We start from the raw sequence: 13,328 nt of genomic DNA on the forward strand, positions 1-13,328 counted from the left end.
CAAACATAATCATCTACTCTGTTGACACAATCAATATCTGTAAGACTTTCCAATAAATTTATTTTTACATGTGCATTAGATGTAGTTCAGTGTAGTCTCTAAACACTAGGGATCCACATCCAGCTTTCTGAGCAATCTTAGCAGCTTAATAGCTTTCTCCAAAGAAATCTTCACTTTTGGCCTTAACTTTAGCTCTTCCTCATGGGTTAGTGGGTGTGGAGTGAGGAGTTGTAAAGCCAGGCTGAGGCATTCTCTGTACCTGAAGAGATGGTACAGCACCTCATTTTGGGATGTGGGAGTACTTAAAATCTAATTTGTTCTCAATTGGAATGAATCTCATTTAACATCTTTTCTTCCATTCTGAAAAGGTTCACCCACTTTATAGATACCTCATTTGTCTATCATTCATCTGATTTGTATTGTATTACTTTACAGAGACTAAGTGGTTAATGAAAATTAGTTAAATTTTCAATTGTGTTTAAGTTTTAAGGATTGTAGAACCTTGGGGTGCCTGGGTGGCTAGTTAGTTAAGCATCTGACTCCTGATCTCAGCTCAGGTCTTGATCTCAGGGTCCTGAGCTCAAGCTCTGTGTTGGGCTCCAGTGCTGGGTGTGGAGCCTATTTAAGGAAGAAAAAAAAGCTTGTAGAAGCTCTTCTATCTTTTTGCAACTAAATGAGGTTACATCAGACTATGATTATTATTAATAAATCATAGATTCAGTGTACCATAGACTAATCTATGTTTATTAGGTATTGGAATCTTTGGCTGATATATGTGGCTTCCCTTTATTGGGTATTAAATCCTTTCAGGAAAGAGGATTAAAAAAGTTATTGGGCAGTTTAGCAACTTTTAATTATGCTTTAGGTTGGCAGTAAGATTCAGTGGAGATAGCCTCGAATTGAGACTGGAAAAAACATATTCTAGTTCTTACCCTGGTATCATATCTATGTACTGAAGCAAATCACATAGCCTTTGGACATTTCAGTTTCCTTAACAGAATTATAAGAGTATCAGACTATGTTCAGAAATTTCTAAACTTCTATTTCAGGGAAGTCTGTGGTTCCAAAAAGGTAATGCAGAAAATTCTATATATGTTTGGTTTGAATTTCATTTAAATTTCTAAAAATTTGTATTGCGAGGTTATCTCTTGGTTTAAATTTCTTTTGTGAATCTTTATTTAATTCAACTGTGTCCTGGTACTGCAAGGAGGGTGATGTAATTCCCCTCTCCCAAATTGATCACTGTTTATAACTGCTTATCTTTCTGAACCAGGGTCGGTACTGGGCATCTGAAGAAAATCCAGAAATTATGTGGGTATGAGTGTGGATCTAACTGCGTCCTGGTATCCACACTCCAGATTTCAAATGTTTTGTGTCCATTTTGAACTTGAGAAAAATTTTAAACTAATTTTTTCATCTTTTATATCATGGATTTAACTTAGGTCATGTTACAACATTCTATAGATTGATTACTCTTCTAAGTATTAAAAAATGAGATGATTATCAGATTTTTAACTTTTATTTTTTTCCTTTTATGAAGATACACTATCTCATTGCCCTCATTTGAGCTGTGTCCTTATCTGGCTAGGATTTGAATTTATGTTTCCATTTTAAACATTATAAACTTTATGCATGAATCATTATGATTCTCTAAAAAATATGAACTTACACTTTAATACTTATTTTCTAGGCATATTGTATTTTAGCGGGATCATTAGCATCCGAAGGAGGTATGTACTGTTACAGTATCTCTTTATTCTTAATTTAGTAATATATATTCAGTCCATTTTTATAAATTGCTAAATTCCACTGATTAAAGAGAAACTGTGGAAATAGAAATCTACTTTGAGCGAGAAAATTCTTTGTATAATGAACTGTGGTTATTACTATAATGGATGGGGGCAAGAGAAAAGCTATTTTTTTGTTCTTGAGTGTCTTAATCATAACACTCAGAACATTCGGAATGGAGTGTGAAAACATAACTATATACTGAGTTTTTAAAAATCTGGTTTTAGTGGGGTGCCCGCGAGGCTCAAGTCAGTTAAGTGACTACCTTCAGCTCAGGTGATGATCTCAGGGTCCCGGGATTGATCCCCACATTGGGCTCCCTGCTCAGTGGGGAGCCTGCTTCTTTTCCCTATCCCTGAAATCTTTTAAAAAAAAAATAAATGACACCTGGGTGGCTCAATGATTGAGCGTATGCCTTCAGCTTGGGTCGTGGTCCTGAGGTCCCAGGATTGGGTCCCACATCGGGCTCCCTGCATGGAGCCTGCTTCTCCCTCTGCCTCTGTCTCTGCCTTTTTCTCTGTGTCTCTCATAAGTAAATAAATAAATAAAGTCTTTTAAAAAATAAAGAATAAATTAATAAAAATCAGGTTTTAGTAGTGTTAATCATGAAAGGCCGACTCTTTGCAATAAAATAGTTCAGTTTCCTCAAGTTTCAACCGTAGTAGAGAAGTGCTACCTCATGCAGGAAACTGCCTAACTCATTGCTAGATTCATAGTATACTTATTCTAGTACATTGTCATTTTCTACGCATAGTGTTCCCTTCATCTTTGAGAGTCTGTAAGATGGTACTGATACTACCTGCCTCAGAAGGTTGGGAGGATCAAACATGATTGTGCTTGTGGTGCCTGCCAGCTAGTTGCTGTCCAATAAATTACGGTCATTAAGGTTGTGGTAATGATACTTAAATTACTATGTTTTTTGTTTTTGGTTTTTTTTTGGATTTATTTATTTTTTCATGAGAGACACAGAGGCAGAAACACAGGCAGAGAGAGAAGCAGGCTACGTGGAGGGAGCCCGATGTGGGACTCAACCCCGGATCCTGGGATCATACCGTGATCCGAACGAAGGCAGATGCCCAACCGCGGAGCCATCCAGGCGTCCTATAAATTATTATTATTTAGAAATAGGGATTCCTTGTATTGTGATGATAATTGGAGTCTTGATAATGACCAGTTAATACAGAACTTTTCTTAATTGACAACCCTGGCATTAAAAGTGTTGTTCCTATTTATTTTGAGATGCCATCTTTAAAATTTGGAGGCATAAAGTTTTTTTCTTGCTGATATGAATGCTTTTCTTTCAGCAACACTTCTTGTTGCTGTAAATGAACTTCGTAGAAGTGCTCGGGCTAAAGGAATGTCATTTTATAAGTATGGTATGTATCTTAGAAAATAGGTTTCTTACTTCATCTCCTTTGTTTTCGAAAATTGCCCAGTACTATTGCTTTTTCCTTTTAGAGGTGTACAAAATATATTTCAAAGTCTTCCCTGTGTGTCTCTTACATTATATATCATCTCTTTTAAAAAGAGAAATGAAAAATAAATAAATAAAATAAAAAGAGAAACGTGTGATATGAACATGAATACTTTATATTTGAATTTTAACTTAAGTGAATTAGAGTATTTTTGTATATGTTTATATAACTAGAGAAAGTAATTTGACTTTATTTTTTTTAGTAATTTGACTTTAAATTACTGTCAACATTTAAACCAATAAATTATGTTTACATTGAACAGGATTTTTAAAATCAGGATCTTATACATTTTTTAATCTTAATTTATATCTTAATTTTAAGTGGATACTTGTTAAAATGTTACCTGATAGTATCAAATTAGAATTTGAGAAAGTTTCTTTTCTTGTCTCTACCCTAATGATTAAGTAATGGAAAGTCGAGATCCTAGTACAAATGTTATATTGCTGGAGGATACTGCAGCAGTCTTGGGAGTGACCATAGCAGCTACCTGTATGGGCCTTACTTCTATAACAGGTAAATATTTCTTAAATTATGGGTGATTTATTTGGACTACTTTAACTCTCTAATATGTGGGCATTTTCTTTTATATCTTTGAATAATTTTAAACCAGTAGATCGTTAAATACTAATTTCATACTAACCATTTATTTGTGTAAGACAGATAAGACAGTTAAAGTCTTCAGAGTTCTCTCTCAGAAATTTTCTCTTAGTTTAAGATAAAGTAGGCTGTTGTTAGAGCATTTCTAATGTGCTAATAAACCTTTCTAGCTGTGGCTTAATAAATTATGCAGCTACTCTGAGCTTAGTATTGCTGTTTGGCCTAGTGACCTTGCAGATTTATTAAGATAATAAATGGAAGAGAACTTTAATAAACTCTAAAGTTGTAAATACATATTGTAGCTCTTGTTCATTTGTCTTTCACTGCTAGGGCCAATAATAACTGCTGTCACTTTCCTGTTTCCTGGACTCTCTAGTTGCTTTTATCCTCATTTTGGTAGCTAGTTCATTATTTTGAAGACCTTATAGTATGAAAAGATCCCCATTTCTGAGGTTGGAATTCTCTTGGAATGAAAATTCTTCCATGCTTATCCATTTGCTTTGTACATTTGAAATAATTTTAGGTGATGAGCTTCCACAGTTCTACAGTGGTTCTTAAAATACTTGAAATATGAATGGGTCTCTATCTATCTAATCTATCTATTTATCTATCTATTTATTTATCATTTTAAATTACATCTTAAGACTAAACCAGCCTTCTCTTATGTTCACTGTGATCCAAAATGTTTCTGATTGTTTTTCTAATTGACCTTACCATTTTAGACATCTTAGACAAATTATTACTTAGCAAAATTTTAAGTGTCATTTGATGAATAAGTCAGCTTTTAATAGAATATTTTCTTTTGTATAATAATAAAAATAGTCAAGCTTATGTAAATTTTTAAATTTTTATTTATATATTTTTAAAGATTTGTTCATTTATTTTTTATGAAGGGAGGGAAGAGGAGGAGAGAGAGGCAGAGAGAACAAGTCGGGGAGGGGCATAGGGAGAAGCAGACTCCTCACTGAGCAGGGAGCCTGACATGGGGCTTGCTCCCAGGACTCTGGGATCATGACCTGGGCTGAGGGCAGCAGGCACTTAACTGAATGATCCACCAAGGTGTCCCAAACTTACATAAATTTTTGTGTTAAGAGTTTCACATTGTTTTATTTAATCAGCTAAATTAATTCATTTAAATTGAATAACATTCCAAGAAATAAATACTTTGCAAATAATATTTCTGTGATTTCTGTAGGATTACTTATACATGTATACTGTTAAATAATTAGATAAATTTGAAGTTTCAAAGAACAGTATTTGATTTTGAGCTGTGTAATTACAAACCTCCTAGTAGATTACACTTTACAAACGGATCGTTTTTAATACTTTAGTACAGATTTAGTCGCTTTACTTTTTTAGTGCTATATTCTGACTAAATGTTAATAAAACTAGTATGTAAATTGACTTTTTTAAGTAAAATGTATGTTTTATCAAGCATTAAGAAAGGTAAATTTAATATTGACATTTTATCTTTAGAATAAAAAGAATTCTAAAAGTCTTGTATGTAAAATTTATTATAAAATTTAAACTCTATTGATGTCTGTTTTATAAATATTAACCTACACATTCAAAGATAATAAATCAACTCTTCTCATTGGTTCTGGGAGAGGATTAAGACCTAACAGTCTGGGCACCTGGTTGGCTCAGTGGGTTAAGCATCTGCCTTCGGCTCAGATCATGATTCTGGAGTCCTGGGAGCAAGGCCCCCCCCCCTCACCCCTCACCCCCCCCCCCCCCCCCCCCCCCCGTGTCAGGCTCCCTGCTCAGTGGCGAGTCTGCTTCTCCCCTACCCCTCCTCAATTGTGTTCTCTCTCTTCTGCTCACTCTTGCTCTCTCAAATAAATAAATAAAATCTTAAAAAGAAAAAAAAAACAAAAATCAAAACTAACAACCTGAGGCATACTTTAGAATCAGAATCACCTGGAGGGTTTGGGAAGACCAAGAATGCTGGTCCCAACTCCGGGCTTTCTGATTCAAAGCCTTAGGTGAGGTCTAAGAACTTGATTTTTACCAAGTTCTCAAGTGATGCTGATGCTGCTGATTAAGGAATTGTACTTTGAGAACCACTGTTCTAAGGTACCTGTAGCATGCAACCAACTAACCTCTCTCCTTTGTATCTAGAATGGTACTGGCTATGTATCATCCTTGGTTGAATGAAAAGAATGATCCATATCATTTTTTGTATGGCTTAATTCTCTCACAGAACCTTGATAAGAATAAGGGACAAAATGTGGTTATTTTATTCAGCTTTTGATCTCACAGTGTTGTCTGTATGGGCAGGAAAAGAGCCGATATATCAAAAAGAAATGGATTCTATTATATTATTAGTATGTGTATGTCATCTTTAATCTAAAATGATCTAGAACTCTCACTCATGTAATGACCAGAATCAAGAAATAGATCCTAAATACTTAAACCACATAATACTCCTATATAATGTGAAGCATATTGTAGCATTCCCATTTTGGTGTAGTATAGTAAACCTATTAGGAGAAGGTCATTAAAAGAAAGGAAGGAATTTCAGGTCCTTTGCTTTAGTAATTCTGGTTCTTTTCTCATTAAAGCTGACTGAAATAATAGAAAATGTTAATTTATTGACTTCTGTGCTTTATTTAGGTAATCCGCTGTATGACAGCCTAGGTTCTTTGGGTGTGGGCACGTTACTAGGCGTGGTCTCAGCATTCCTCATCTACACTAACACAGAAGCACTCTTAGGGCGATCCATCCAGCCAGAACAAGTGCAGCGGCTTACTGAACTTCTGGAGAACGACCCATCAGTAAGGTCAGCTTATTCCAATGATGGTGCTAAAGTTTACAAAAATATATTATGAAATAGAAATGCTTGCTTTATAAATACTTCCAAAAGGGTTTGTAGTTCCCTAGCCTTTAGATAGAAGTTTTTAATCTATGACTTTTCAGACTTGCAACCTTATAAGAAAACAAGTGAAAGCATTTAGGAAACTCCCTGTTTACTTTTAAATTCTGTGTATCTTTAATTTTTAGAATAAGGAACAATTAGATGATAGAATGGGAACAGAAGTTTGTAAGCAGTTGTCTCCTTAATGTAGAAGTACGTATGTGGAACCTTCATATTTATATTTTCCCTATATTTGTATTATAATTACAAATTGCTATGTTAAATTTAAGAAGATTTTTATTCAATAAGGGAGTGATTACCAAATTGAATATAATTTATACTCCTTTTGAAAATAGACTTCTTGTTTTAGTTTATTTTAAAAGTTTTTCATTATTGTCTTTATCTTTTAAATGATATAAAGATGAAAAACTTGACGGGGCACCTGGCTGGCTCAGTCAGTAGAGTATGCAACTCTTAATCTCTGAGTTGTGAGTTCCAAGCCCCCCATTAGGGGTAGAGTTTACTTAAAAAAAAAAAAAAAAAAAAAAAAAAAGAAGAAGAAGAAGAAGAACTGAGGACTTAAGGGGTAATCAGGTAATCAAAAGAGATACAGCGTTCTAATTAGTACTTTTTAGTGAAATTCAAGCTTCAGAGTGATATGGAAAGAGTAAGCCTTTAAAAATCTCAATTTCCTACTAGCTACATATGTAGGTTGAACTTTAGAAGAATGCGTTTTTCTTCTGTGTTATAACCATATCTTTTTTTTAAAAAAGATTTATTTATTTATAGAAAATACAAGTTGGGGGGTGGGCAGAGGGAAAGAATCTCAAGCAGACTTCCCACTGAGCATGGAGCCTGCCTTGGGGCATGATCCCACAGCCCTGAGATCGTGACCGGAGCCAAAATCAAGAGTGGAATGCTTTTAACAGACTCAGCCACCCAGGCACCCCCCTTATAACCAGAATCTAAGTTAAATCTTTTAATAATGACCTGTATATCTGAATCAGTAAAACAAATGAGTAAATTTTACTAGATTTATATTCCAAACCTTACATTTTTAATTTGGAAAAATACCTAGCTAGATCTAGTTTAGAAGTTGAGTGTTCTTAGAATCAGTATTATTAGACTTAGTACTTGATTAATCCATGTTAATATCCTTTCCTCGTAATACCTTGGTCTGGTTTTGGTATGAAGGTAATATTGACAATACAGAATGAGTTGGGAAGTCTTCTCTTCAATTTTTTAGAAAAGCTTGTGAAGAATTGGTATTATTTCTTCTTTTAATGTTTGGTAGAATTGGCCAGCAGTGTTCTCTGGGCATGGGCTTTTCTGTGTGGGTAGTTTTTTAAATACTTACTCTACCTATTTACTTTTTACAGGTCCCTTCAGATTGTCTGTTTCTTCTCAAGTCAGTTTCAATAGTTTTATGTTTTTCTAGGAATTTGTGCATCAGTTCTAAAAGTTATCTAATTTGTTGGCATAGAACTGTTCCTAATTTTCCTTTATAATCCTTTCTATTTCTTTAGGGTTGGTGGTAATATTTCTTTCACTTCTGACTCTAGTAATTTGTCTTCTCTCCTTTTTTCTTGGCCAGTCTAGCTAAAGGTTTGTCAGTTTTGATCTTTTCAGAAAACCAGCTTTTAGTTTGATTTTGGTTTTTTCTCTATTTCATCAATTTCTGCTCTGATCTATATTATTTCCTTTCTTCTGCATGCTTTAGGTTTAGCTTGCTTTTCTTTCCAGTATCTTAAGATGGTAGTTTAAGTTTTTCATTTGATAACCTTTTTTAAAAAAAAGTAGGCTTTTATAGTTAGAAATTTCCTTCTATTACTTTCACTGTATCCTATACAGTTTGGTATGTTGTATCTTCATTTTCATTCATTCCAAAGTATTATCTGATTTCACTTTTGATTTCTCCTTTGGGCACTGGTTATTTACAAGGTTATTTGGGCGCCTGGGTGGCTCAGTCGGGTAAGCGTCCGCCTTTAGCTCAGGTCATGACTGCAGTCAACATGTTGGTTGGGACCAGAGGCGTGTCCTGGGGAGGGATCTGCTTCTAAGCCTGCTCCTGTAATTGTTGACAGGATTTGGTTCCTTATGGCACGGGCTTCTCCAACATGGCAGCTTACTTCCTCCTAGCGTGCACAGTAAAGTCACAGATTCGTCATCTAATCTTAGAAATGATAGTTTCTCACTTTGCCATGTTCCCTTGGTTACAAGCCCTTAGCTCTAGCCCACATTCACAGAGAGGGGATTGTGTGAGGGTTTGAGGGCAGGATGTAGGGTCTTCAGGAGCTGTGGCAGAGAAGCAGCTTATTACAAACACTTTTCTATCTGCAGTTACTTATGTATAAGAACATAAGGAAACAGTATGTGAATATTTGCATTTACTGCAATTTAGTATTAGTAAAATAATGAAGTTTGTATTTTGTTAGGACTAAGGCAGATACACTTTTTTAAAAAGAAAAAAGTGTATAGCTTCTTGCCAGCCTGGACAAGTTTTGTTTCATTTTGCGCATATATAACTTTATTAAATCATTTTTATTTTTATCCTAGTTGATAAAGATGCTTCTATAGTGCTATGGCTAAAGAATTTTAGACTCAGTATTTAGTAACTTGCTCAGGATCACTCAGAAATTAGGGTCGGATGTTTTGAGTATTTGGAGTCTCGTTTATGTTTGTTTTCCTAAAGCTTTCTATATTCCCAGGATTCAGAGTGTTTTTTATTTTATATATCCCATAAAGAAAAGATGTTAATAGTGGTTATCATAGAATAGAATTTCTCAGTGGTTTTCTACAGAAGATTGATTACTGAGGGTTAGGGCAGAAGAGGTGAAAAGCAGCTACAACCCTAGAATATCGGCTTCCCTTTCTGGGAGACGGAATGGTATAATAATAAATAATAATAATAAATAAAAATAAATAATAAATAAAACCACTCTGTTTGAGTGTCTAAAGATCTGGAGGGGAGTCCTGCGTCTGCTGTGGACTAGCTGAATTACCATAGGCAAGTCGCTTAGGCCCCTCTGGGGCAGTTTTATAATCTGTAAAGGTGCCAACTTATCTACATTCGGAATTCCATTCATTAAATGCCTACCATGTAGTTGCATCCATGTGAAACATTTTATGTATGTGTTGGTTATTATTTACCATATCAAATCCTTTTAGGTAGTTATTATTAACTTCATTCCAATAGAGTACTTCACAGATGTGTATGAAGGCTTTTAAAGAAACTTTTTAAAAAAGGATTATAAGACCATATGACAACATTGTGGAAAAAAGATTTAGAGTTAATTTTTTAATCCACAAACTATATAATTCATGTATATACAAACCATAAAATAATATATATTAAGTTTGCATCTTCGGCATTATGCAAAAATATCTAAATGGACGTTTGTTTGGATAGTTGTAGATGGCACTTAATGGTGAATACTGAAACCTGTTTTGGTGTATTTTCATCACTGATGGGGAAAAAAAAATTCTGTACTTTGTAACATTAAAATGTGTATGTGTGCATAGCGTATATAAATTTATGTGCATTGTTATTGATTGCAGGGCAATTCATGATGTTAAAGCCACAGATCTGGGATTAGGGAAAGTAAGATTTAAGGCAGAAGTAGATTTTGATGGACGAGTTGTTACAAGATCATATTTGGAGAAACAAGATTTTGACCAAATGCTACAGGTAAGTTTATATACTCACTGTTTTCTTAAATAGTCAAGGGTTAGAAAAATAACTTTTTAAGTAAATAAAAAGAAACTTTTACAGGTCTTAAAGTCAGTTAGGCTTTCAACTTCTTAGGGTTCCAAAATTGGAGAGAGACCGTTTTATTTGCTGTAGAATAGGTGGGAGGAGACAGCAGAGGAGCAAACTATATTATTTTAGAAGATAATATAATGAACAGTGCAAAGGTTACCCACTTGCCTTTGTCAAATTTTAACATTTTAGTCTACTATCTTTGCTTAGGATCTTGAAAAAGGAAATAAGTTGTTAAAAAACAGATGAACCCCTTGTTTTCCCCTTCTAGGTCCCATTCTTCTTCCTCCATCCCTACGACTAAAAATTGTCTTGAATTTAGTGTTGTCATTTCCATTCAGTTTTTAAAATACTATTTTTTATTTGTTTATTTGTTTATGAGAGACAGAGATAGTGCCAGAGATAGCAAGAGAGGGGAGGAGAGGAGAAGCAGACTCTCCGCTGAGCAGGGAGCCAGATGTGAGGCTCGATCCCAGGATCCCGGGATCATGACCTGAGCCGAAGGCAGTTGCTTAACTGACTGAGCTACCCCGGGCGCCCCTCCATTCAGTTTTCATACCTTTCATCACACTTTTCTTAGCATAGTATATAGTAGCATTTTGGATATTTAAAAATTGATGTAAATGGTATCATACCATCGATTTCCTCTCTCGGGTTAGCAGCATGGTTTTGAGATTCCTCCATGTTAACATATACACGCATACATGTGTTCATAGTAACTTCTAATATATTAGCATATATTAATATTCTAGTTTATTTTAATTGTACATGATATTCTCCCATGAATATAATGCAGTGTTTTTATCCAGTCTTCATTTGATGGGCATTTATGTCCACAATGGCATTCTTGTGTATTTCCTTGTTCAAATATGTAAGAATATATTTAGGGTACCGTACAGCTAGATATAAAATAGTTGGGCCGTAGAGTCAACCTGAGGCCCTGAGTGGCTGGAGGCTAAGTGTCCAACTCTTGATTTCCACTCAGGTCTCCATCTCAGCGTCGTGAGTTCAGGCCCCGTATTGGGCTCCATGCTGCGTGTGGAGCTTACCTAAAAACAAAACAAAACAAACTTACCTTCAGCTTCCTTAGATATTGGCAAATTTTTCGCCAAAGTGTGTCAATTTAATTTCCACTGTCTGTACATCAAAGTTTCTATTGCTTCACATTCTTATTAGATTGTATTATATTGACAGTTTTGAAATTTTTGTCGTTACAATTGATATGAAAATTACAATTTGTATTTAATTATGATTTCTCTTTCCCCTGGTAGTAGTGAAGTTAGCAAGCATTGAAATTTATTGACCATTGGGATTTCTTCTACTTGCTTGTTTATTTAATTTCTGTTATTTTGGCAAATTAACAAACATTTTATTTTTAATATATTGCACTAATCCTTCCTCAGTTGTGTATATGCAGATATCTTTTACTAGTTTGTGATTTACCATTTCACTTTGTTGTTGTACAGAAGGTTTAGTGTGTTTGACTTTATGTCCAATTTATAATTTTTTTCTCAAGGCTTTTTTATTATCTTGCTTGAGAAATACTTCCTTATTCCAGTATCATAAAAATAGTCTCCTTTTTTTTCTAAAAGTTTTGTGGTTTTCTACCCTGAATTTTTTTTTTTTTTTATTTCACTTAAAGAATTTTTTTGTTTGTTTGTTCAATGATCTACCTAGGGGTTTAATCTTTTTTTTCCTGTAGAAAAATAATTGCCCTGGCACAACTTACTGAATAGTCTGTTCTTTTCCTACTAATTTTGTAATGCTCTCTCTGTAAAGTATTATACTTAATTTCTTGTGGAATTAAATTTTTTTCAGAAGTGGTCCATCACCTATATAGCATGAAAGTTTTCATTAGACTTAATGGTGCTATAATTTTTAAAAGAAATCATCAGTGTACTACTATGATTTTTTAAAAAGTTATTTTGTCTTCCTGCTATCATTTTCTTTATAGGAAATTCAAGAAGTGAAAACTCCTGAAGAACTAGAGACCTTCATGCTTAAACATGGAGAAAATATTATTGACACTTTAGGAGCTGAAGTAGATAGACTTGAGAAGGAACTGAAAGTAAGATATATTCATAATAATCATAATGCCAGCTGTTTTCTTGAGTACTGTGTCTGTGTCACTATGCTGATTATATCACAGGTGTATGTTTATCTTCTCAGTAACCTCATGGTGCATGACTGGTAGTTGTGAGCAGGAAAAATCACTGGGTTAGAGAAGTTGGGTGATTTACTAAAGGAAGTAAGTAAGGGTTTGAGATTTCAACCTTCATTGGTCAATTCCAAATTCTCTTCTTTCAACCACTATTCTACACTGCTTGCTTATTCTAAAGTAGTCAAAGATTTTTTGTTTCGAAATAAAAAGCATTTTGAGAGTTTCTAGAAAAAGGTGAAAGGGAAACTAGATTCTCTTCAAAAGTTTGAAAAACCAGTGTGACCTTGAACATATACATATATCTTCGTTTTACTCCATCTGTCATTAATTTGTATTTTCTTTTTTGCTTCTGTTCAGTTGGAGCCTATTGGTTTTTTACTGAAATATTACCTGGTTTTACTGAAATATTACCTGATAAGACTATCTTTAAGAATATCTTAGTGTTCTCAGATTGTCATTTATTGACTCTTGAGTTCAAGTTTTTGCAATAAATAAAACTTATAAATGATCTGTAACATACATAGCTTGTTGAAGGCAATGTATTTTCTTTTTTTTTTTTTTTTTTTTTTTTGGCAATGTATTTTCTTTAGTTGATGTTGACCATTCGTTAGTTTTGTTAAAAGTTGAAGGGAAATCACAAAAGTTGAAAGGAAACATTTTTGTCAGTACTTATTATTTTTTCTTTTGGAT

At 34.1% G+C, this 13,328-nt stretch overlaps 1 protein-coding gene across 4 annotated transcripts in view; it reads left to right on the plus strand.

The window, feature by feature from the left end:
* SLC30A9 (solute carrier family 30 member 9) overlaps positions 1-13,328 on the plus strand; it is a 79,929-nt gene that overhangs the window by 56,062 nt on the left and 10,539 nt on the right. For all 4 annotated transcript variants that reach the window (XM_025450724.3, XM_049092863.1, XM_049092862.1 and 1 more), the window contains 6 exons: positions 1,691-1,730; positions 3,093-3,164; positions 3,669-3,776; positions 6,477-6,642; positions 10,276-10,405; positions 12,432-12,545. In XM_025450724.3, the coding sequence (XP_025306509.1) occupies positions 1,691-1,730; positions 3,093-3,164; positions 3,669-3,776; positions 6,477-6,642; positions 10,276-10,405; positions 12,432-12,545 (630 nt within the window). The remainder of the gene's footprint in view (positions 1-1,690; positions 1,731-3,092; positions 3,165-3,668; positions 3,777-6,476; positions 6,643-10,275; positions 10,406-12,431; positions 12,546-13,328) is intronic.

The sequence above is a fragment of the Canis lupus genome, chromosome 13, assembly GCF_003254725.2.
Source record: "Canis lupus dingo isolate Sandy chromosome 13, ASM325472v2, whole genome shotgun sequence".
In the NCBI taxonomy this organism is placed as follows: Eukaryota; Metazoa; Chordata; class Mammalia; order Carnivora; family Canidae; genus Canis; species Canis lupus.